At 47.7% G+C, this 9,085-nt stretch overlaps 1 protein-coding gene across 1 annotated transcript; it reads right to left on the bottom strand.

Annotated features, from left to right (window-relative positions):
• Positions 1-3,447: 3,447 nt before the first annotated feature.
• Positions 3,448-7,536, bottom strand: LOC129600032 (uncharacterized protein K02A2.6-like). The gene is made up of 2 exons (XM_055498418.1): positions 5,144-7,536; positions 3,448-5,074 (listed from the first exon to the last, which is right to left on the bottom strand). Exons 1-2 carry the CDS (start codon positions 7,534-7,536, stop codon positions 3,448-3,450), a joined length of 4,020 nt encoding a protein of 1,339 aa, XP_055354393.1.
• Positions 7,537-9,085: the final 1,549 nt, after the last annotated feature.

Below are 9,085 nucleotides of genomic sequence, written 5' to 3'. Positions count from 1 at the left end.
TCCGAGGTAGTTGGAGCCGTTATAGGAGGCCACGAAGCAATACGATGCGCACCACCAAGCTCGCAGTCGGCGGATCAAACAAATACTCTAGAAATGGAATGTCAGACTGGGAGCAGTTCGGTTATTCGGGTTTCGCCGTCAGCCGGTGTCGACCGCAGAAAATGTTCATTATTGATGGCTTTCTCGTCGCTCATAGACCAAGGCGACCGCGCCAAATATCGCGATCTGTTAGAAGAAAAAAAATAACTGCCTGTCAGCGCCTGATTGGAAAGCACAATTCATAAACATATTCCGTCGCCGCCAAAAATTGCTTCTTAATGCGCCTGCAATCAAGTGACTCTCCGTTGAAAGAAAACTTACCGATGAAACAATCCGAGCGACATCTCTCCCGCGATACAATGAAAAGTGAAACGTGCCTCGTGTCACTGGCAGCGCCGTAATCATAAGCTGAATAATGCATGAAATCATGCACTACCCAGCTTTTGATAACTTCGCTGCATAGGGAATTTCAACATCCCTGGATATGGGACAAAAATTGTAGAAGGAAAAGGAACTCTGCTGTGCTGCGAGGTGAACGCTCTTTGCAGTCCGGCAAACGATGGCTCTGTGGGGAAAAACATTGACCTGCACTACGTCCATCTTACACTGCATGGTGCCGGCTTCAAAACACGGGAAGCCTTGTATCGCATCGCTGATGTGCTCATGAAAAAATTCAGACTAAACAGCAGTTCGTGGACAATTTCGCTCATCGTACGTAAAAGGGTTTTTATCGTCATCGCGGTGTCCAACGTAAGATCGGCACCTGCAGAAAACCAAGTGGCATTATGTTATTTTCTGGAGAAAAAAGAAAAATAAGCGGTTATAGTCAGTGATAAAAAAGAAACATGTCGGTTCCGCCACCAGCCCATTTTTCCAGAAGTTGCATCGTTGTAAGCTTCGTAAGATACTTTTCCTGTGGGTTGAGAATACTAAAGAATTAAGAAAAACAGCTTTTCATTTTCCAAACTCACATGCACTGAAATACTTTTCACACGCTGATGGGGTTTTTATGCCAGCTATCGCAATTAAATCGGTCAGCATTTTTGTCGTCCAACTCCAGAGATCACATTCCATACATACAGCGCAGTACTAAGCATGTGGCCACGGCATGACACTGCTGAGTGCGTTTCCCAAGTTCTACTAAACGTGTAATCTATCTTCATGGAAAATCTCTGAGCCGCTACCAGCGAACTCGCACGAGATCCCCTCTTATCGAAGCTGAAATAACCGGAACTGATTTTTTGTACCTTTACCGTGTACGAGCTGCTTACGAAACGTATGCAATAATATTATTATCCGAACACGGTTATTTCGCATAAATATCGGTAAATACTTTACGAGCAGTCACCTGTGCGCCTGGCTGTGCGCTGTGCGCCCCGGAATGGCTGTGCGCCCCGACAAATCGGGCGCATAGAATTTAGCTGTGCGCCCCGAATATCCGGCCGCAGAAGTATCGACATTTTTACGGCAAACCAGCTACGACGCGTAATTAATGATTAAGCTTTGTTTAAGCATCGGGTGAAAACACTAGCACCGGAACACGGGTCACCGGTGCAACCGGCCCCGTCGTCCTGGCTGAAGAAACCCCTCGTCTCCTCGCAAAAGAGGGCGGAAGGGAGGGAAGAAGGATTTGATACGGAGTAAATGTAGATCAGCTTTACTTCGACAGCAACTAACAATAAGATGTAAACACAGATGTGCAATCTCTATGCAACATCGTCAAACAGCGTTGCATTACTTCCCTTTAATCAGAGCATCATACTGCGCAGTATCGGTGTATGCATCCCAATTCCCAACGACACACCCTAATGGCTTTTCTCGACCGGACACTGGCCAACAAGCTGTCCAGCCTTGTAACCACCTCCGCTGCGTTAACCGACCGGAATTAGCCTTGCTGTTTTGCTACATTTTACGAGAGTTCTCATAATTCTATTTTGCTACAGTTTTTTGCAAGGCGAGGATTCGGTGCCATCCTAGCTGACCTCTCTGATGTTTTGGACAACCTCTTTAACAAACCAGGCGATAAAAAGGCAATTATACACAAAACGAAAACCTAACTATTATGGGTTCTCATATTCCGCAGTTCTCTCTCAACTTCTGCTCTCCTGCAACCAACTTTAAGGGTTAATCGAGTAAAAAAATTAAGGTCAAAGCTATGCGCAGGAGTTTTTCGTTTTTACAGAAATTTCGTACGTCCAGGATTTGTTGTACGAATACAAACAGGCGATACTTTAAACTGTAAAGAACTGCGCAGTACTTTATAGATCCCCCATGCCGTGAATCCGTGAATCGGTGAAAAATCAGTACTTTATGTAAAGTACTGACTGACTACTTTATACTGTAAAGTAATGCGCAGTACTTTATCCTTCCCCCTGCCGTGAATCCGTGAATCGGTGAAAAGTCAGTACTTTACATGAAGTCAATACTTTACATAAAGTCAGTACTTTATGCAAAGTACTGCCAGTACTTTGTACTTCCCGCATGCCGTGAATCCGTGAATCGGTGAAAAGTCAGTACTTTATATAAAGTCAGTACTTTATGTAAAGTCAGTCTGTTTTATCATGGACATTTTCATAACCTGTTGAGCGCCCCTTGACCGACCCACAATTGCATTAGCGGAATTATTAAAGAAATTTTAAATGGGAGGAGGGGTTACCACGACTCGTGAGTCGAGGAGCATTTTTATGCACGCCTGTTTAATTTAAATCTCGCTGCAATTCAAACTACGCCCTCAGCGCGACAAACCGTAGTGCAAAAAATGCTTACACATACGGTGATCACACCATAATTGCACAATTAGTATTTTGTTGATGAGTCTTAGCAATTTTTGAGGAAGCTGCCCGAACTTTTGAAAAATTATTATTATGGGTATCTTGCAACACTAGATATTTTCATCTAAAAAATGTTCGGTTTAAACGGGTGCGGTGGATGTGCCGCGAATAGCATTAAATAAGGCGGAATGAATTGTTATTTTTAAAAATTACGGGGTTTATGAAATCTCGAATTAATTTTCTCAGCTCGTTATATAATGTATTAGAAGGCGGAGCCGCAGGCGACGCCAAGCTGCGGCGCGAGCGGAGATCGCGGAGCAGCAAGCATGCAGTATGTTCCGCGTAAATTTCCGAATTTAAAAAAATCGCAAATTCTTTATTTAGCGCACGTCAGCGCAGGCATATATGTACGTGCAATAATGTATTAGTCATGACTTTACTTAGTGTCTTGACGTAACAATAATGTCATGACTTTACTTAGTTCTCTGACGTCTTACTTATTATGAAATATGACAACACAACAACATCGTAATATATATAGTCATAAGTACGACATATCGTTGCTATGCTATAGACACACTGACACCTTCCCCAAGTGGGGAACCCACTTCACAAACACAAACAAAACTGAAAGAACTTATTGCTCATGTATTAACAGCTTGGGAGCAATTCCTGCGTTCGCCCTTGCTGTACGACGTGGTTCCACCGCTTCCGGTTTGGTCTTCTTAGGCTTCGTAGCTTGTGGCTTATTTACTGTAGTAGGTTTGGCTTCCACTGGTTTCGGTGGTTGTGAAACCTTCACCGCATCGGGTTGAGCTTTCGGCTGATCAGGTTCCGTTTTAACAGCCTCTGCATCGTTTGCAGTAGACTTTGGAAAGGCTTCACTGGTCAATTCCGGTAGGTCATTGGCAGGCGGTGGTGCTTCCGCGTTGGCTGATGGTGGAATTTCCGCTTCTACCATTTCGTGCATTTCCAGCCAACTTCGTGGCCGCATCTGATTGGCATGTCGGCGCCACATCAGATCGCCAACCTTCACGTCCCACACCTTCGTACCATAACGTCTGACTAACTTCCCGCTGATCCAATGGACTGTACGGTTCAAACGATAGTCGCGTACCAGTACCAACTGATTGCTATGGAACTCCTTCGGTTTCGTCCGCTTATCGAATTGCTTTCGGTACCGCTCGCGATTACGCTCCGTCGCGGTTGCCATAACGGGAACCAAAAGGAGCTGACGCAACGCATCCGGCAGCGCATGGCCGTCGGCCATCAACTTCGCAACGCCGTCTTTAACGGTCTGCACGTACCGCTCGGCCTGACCGTTTGACTGCGGGTGACCTGGAGGCGTCCTGGTGTGCTTAATGCCATACTTGCTGCAGAAATCCACAAAGTGCTGCGAAGTGAATGGTGTGCCGTTGTCCGACACAACTTCATTGCACACACCGTAACGGCTGAACATCGTGAGTAGCGCCTCCATCACTCCTTCCGTCGTTGCGTGCTTCATTTGCACCACTTCGGGCCATTTGGACATTGCATCCACAACCACGAGCAACATCGTGCCTCGATATGGACCGGCAAAGTCCATGTGAACGCGCTTCCAGGGAGCATCGGGCACCGGCCACTGCGCTAATGGAACTTTCGCCGTCTCACCCGCGCGCTCGGTGCATATTCGGCAGTCCTTGGCGACTTGCTCGATGTCCCTGTCCATGGATGGCCACCAACAGTAGCCTCGCGCTTCTCCTTTCATTTTCCCGGCGCCCATGTGTGCTGCGTGTAGGTGCTTTAGTATTCTGGAACGATACTTCGCGGGAATAACCGTGCGCGATCCGCAGCACACACAGCCATTCAGCACGCTCAGCTCGTGCTGTACCTTCTTATACGATCGAATCTGATCGCTTACGGAGTCCGGCCAGCCGCGACCGATGCACTGGCGTACTTCCTGGAGCTCCGCATCGGCAGCCGTTTCCCTTGCGATGTCTTCGACGGACACGGGTATGTTTTCGGCACTTTCCACATGCAGCGCGCTCACTACGTTGTCCATCCCCAGGTTTGGGTATTTCTCCAGCTGTGTGGAGTGGAGCGGCAGTCGGCTGAGGCCATCCGCTTGACCAAACTTCTCGGTGCGGCGGTACTCTATGGAAAACGTATATCCCATGAGCAGCAGCGCCCACCGCTGAAGTCGATTGGCCGTGACCACTGGGACACCTTTCCGCTTGCCGAAGACGCTCAGTAACGGCTTGTGATCCGTTAACAGCGTAAACTCCCTGCCGGCCACGTACTGATGGAATTTCTTACAGCCGTAGACGAGCGCGAGTGCCTCTTATTCAATTTGCCCGTAATTCTTTTCCGCTGCTGACAGGCTCTTGGACGCGTGCGCAATCGCCCTTTCCGTTCCGTCGGGAAAACGATGACACAGAACCGCGCCCACGCCATACTGCGACGCATCCGCTGCCAGCACCAATGGCACTGCGGGATTGAAATGCACCAGGAACGTTGCGTGGACAATTTCTTCCTTGAGTGCCTGAAATTGCTTCGCACACTCCGTCGTCCATTCCCATGGTGCGCCGGACTTTAATAGGCGGTGAAACGGACCGCACTTTGCGGACAGGTTCTGTACGAACTTAGCGTAGTGATTTACCATGCCCAGGTAAGCACGTAACTCACTGACGTTGGTGGGCATCTTCATGTCCACCAGTGTCTTCGCGCGATCCTGGGATATGTGCCGCCCGCGGCGGTCCACCACAAAACCCAGATACTCGACCGATTCCTGCATGAATCTGCACTTCGACAGTTTCACGCGTAGTCCGTACTTCTCCAGCCGTTCTAACACCGCTTCCAAGTTCCGCTGGTGTTCTTCGTCGGTCTTGCCCGTGACGATAATGTCGTCAATGTACACCGCCACGCCCTCGCAGCCTTGCAGTATGCGCTCAATGATCTGTTGGAAAATGCTCGGTCCGCTTGCGACACCAAACGGCAACCGGTTGTACCTGAACAGACCTTTGTGCGTGTTTATGACAACGAGTTCCTTACTTTCGTCGTCCAGCTCTATTTGCGCATAGGCTTCTGCCAGATCCAGGCTGCTGAACTTATCGCCTCCGTTTAACTTGGCAAACAGCTCGTCCGGAGTGGGCAGCGGATAGGTTTGCACGTCGAGCGAGTCATTCAATCCGGTGCTCAGGTCGGCGCACGTACGGATGTCTCCGGCTCGTTTCTGCGTTCCAACAACGGGGGCAGCCCAGTCCGCATGCTCCACAGGCGTGAATATCCCTCTTTCAACCAAGCGGTCCAAGTCTTTTTCCACTGCGTCCCAATATGCGAACGGGACCGTCCGTGGTTTACAAAAGACCGGCTTCGCGCCTTCTTTTAGGTAGAGGTGAGCTTTAAATTCCTTGCAGTGCCCAAGTTCATCGCGAAATACGCTGCTGTGGCGATCCAGGATGCTCTGGACAGTTGCTCGGGCGGTGACCTTTGAGACCGCAGGCACTTGCAGCTCTTTCAGACTCAGGTGACTGAGGTCTAATGCTTTGATCCAGTCGCGTCCCAGCACGTCACCCACACGGCCTACGACGACGAAGGGCAGTGACTTTCTTGTCCGTCCATATACCACCGGCATCGTTGCACTTCCGATCACCCGGATCGGATGGCCCGTGAAATTTCGTAGCGGTGTGGCATAAGGCATCAACTTCGGCGAGCAGATCTGTCTCCACGTGCTCGCCGTGATGATCGTCACACCTGATCCCGTATCCAACAGCATGGATACACGGGCATCATTCAAGGTGATCGGTACCCGAATCGATCCACCCACTTCTTCACCGATAGCCAGGACGTCGAAGTCTTCCTGCACTGTCCACGTCCGACAGTTACCGCCGCCTCTGTCGCCCTTCGGCGGAGGCTTGCACGCCTTTGCGACGTGACCTTTCTTGCCGCACTTTCTACACGTCGCTTCCTTCGCCCAGCAATCGGCCTTCACATGCCCTTTTCCGCCACACGCGTAGCATGCGCCGCTGCTGCCAGCCATCTTGCCATTGTTGCCGTCACCACGCCCAGGCCGAGTACCACCGTTACGTTCCTTCGGATGTGGCCCCGAACGTCCCTTCTGGCCGCCGTCGATCCTCGCCATTTCAGTAGTAGTGGCTGTCCGCTTCAGCTGTGCCAGCTCATACTGCTCTGCGATATCCAGCGCTTTCGCCAGAACATCAATTTCCTTGGTTCGTAAATGGCGCTGCGTCGCTTCATTTTGGACTCCGTTTAGGAACGCCGCACGCATTTTCCCCTCCAACGCGTCTGCCGGAAAAGAACACAACACAGCCTTCCTCCACAGCTTATTGGCAAAATCAAGAAGGGTTTCACCAACTTCCTGCTTCAAGAGGAAAAAGTTCGCCCATTCGGTTGACTGCAGTGTCTTCTTTACGTATGCATGCTCGAGATGGGCGATGACTTCATCCAGTTTCAGCTCTGCGGGATCTTGTGGAAGACACATGGCAAACAACATTTCATGTGCTTCCACTCCTAATGAATCCAGTAGCAGCCTTTTTGGGTCGTCCTCTGTGGTGAGTTCCTGTATCTTAACATAATTGTTATAACGGGAACGCCATGCTTTCCACACCATGGAGCCAGGCTCGAACTTGAGCAGCGTCGGGGATTCCTTTGCTTTTGCCATAATAGACGGGCCGGACGTGGTTAACACGTTCGTGGCAATATCAATACCAATATCGTCCAGAGACATTCGTTGAATACCACAAAAAATGGCCTTCACGCCAAGTTTGTCATGACTTTACTTAGTTCTCTGACGTCTTACTTATTATGAAATATGACAACACAACAACATCGTAATATATATAGTCATAAGTACGACATATCGTTGCTATGCTACAGACAAACTGACAGATATTATCTTTTGCTGTTAAAAGTTATATGTATTCCATAGGGACTTACACTACAGCCCTGCGCGAGCGGTAAATGCTTGTCTCGCGCTCGCTCGTGGTAGATTAACTTTCGTAAAGATTTTTCTCAGCTCGCTCGTGCTGTCGCGTTCGCTCGCTCGCTCGGCTCGTTTCGGCGTGTTTCACTGCTCAGATCGCTTGTAAAGCAAACTATTTTTTCTGCTCAGTTCACTCGCAAACAACAAAATTATAAAAAATTATTACATTTTTAATGATCAAGTTTTCAGAAGTTACATAAATTAGTGTCTACCAGAGCAGATATTTTTGTGATGTAGGCATTGCAAGTATTGTCGGTTTTTACATCCTGAAAGTATCCTATTTTATCGGTTTCGATAAGACGCTCTAAAGTCTAAACCCTATGGCAGTCAAAACAAGTGGTATTTTATTCATGCGGAAACAGGCCCAGCAGTACTCGATGCGGATAATGGCGTAATGAGATGGGCGAAAACAGTAAGTTCTTTTCGTGGAGATTGTTCAAGTCGGCTTTTACGATTGGGTACGCACTGACCCAGAGTAACTAGTAGCATCACCACGTTTGTGACAGATCTGCCAAGAAGCGCATTTTTTAAGGGCAACACAAAATGTATTGTTCAGCTCGCTCGCGCACCCTGAACGCCGCACGCTCGACTCATTCGTCGGTCGAGGCCAACAACTCGGCTCGTGAAAAAACTGCCAAAAAAGATTATAGTTCGCTCATTCGGCTCGCGAGCCGAACCCTGGCTCGGCGCTCGCGCAGGGCTCTAACTTACACTGACTCCAACACGTGTGCGACCTGTACGACTGTAGAATGTATTTGTCGCTTTTTGAGAAATGCGTTACATTTAAAAAAAAAACGAAAAGCGTAGAAGAATATACAGCAAAATTTTTCTGGCATATTTAGTTAAAATGGTTGACTGTGTTCTGTGGTCAAAAGAATAGAAAAAAGTCGGATATTTCTATATTAGTATACTGATTTTTGGGATGTACAGATAATGTGCACGTGGGATATAGGTCATATAGCGGTGTCAGTAGTCATTTTGCATTCAGCTTTAGGTCATCGCTGCAGTCAAAGGGATTAGACAATTTTCCAGCAGGCATTATTGACAACTGTAGACTTTGGTTTATTATCGCATTATTTATTCCGCGCAATTTGCGCGGGGTCTCCTAGTGGAAAATAAGAGCGATTGCTAATATTAATATATATATATATATATATATATATATATATATATATATATATATATATATATATATATATATATATATATATATATATCTATCTATCTATCTATCTATCTATCTATCTATCTATCTATCTATCTATCTATCTATCTATCTATCTATCTATCTATC

Source organism: Paramacrobiotus metropolitanus, unplaced genomic scaffold (genome assembly GCF_019649055.1).
Source record: "Paramacrobiotus metropolitanus isolate TYO unplaced genomic scaffold, Prichtersi_v1.0 Parri_scaffold0000161, whole genome shotgun sequence".
NCBI classification, from domain to species: Eukaryota; Metazoa; Tardigrada; class Eutardigrada; order Parachela; family Macrobiotidae; genus Paramacrobiotus; species Paramacrobiotus metropolitanus.
This window is presented reverse-complemented; position numbering and strand designations above follow the sequence as displayed.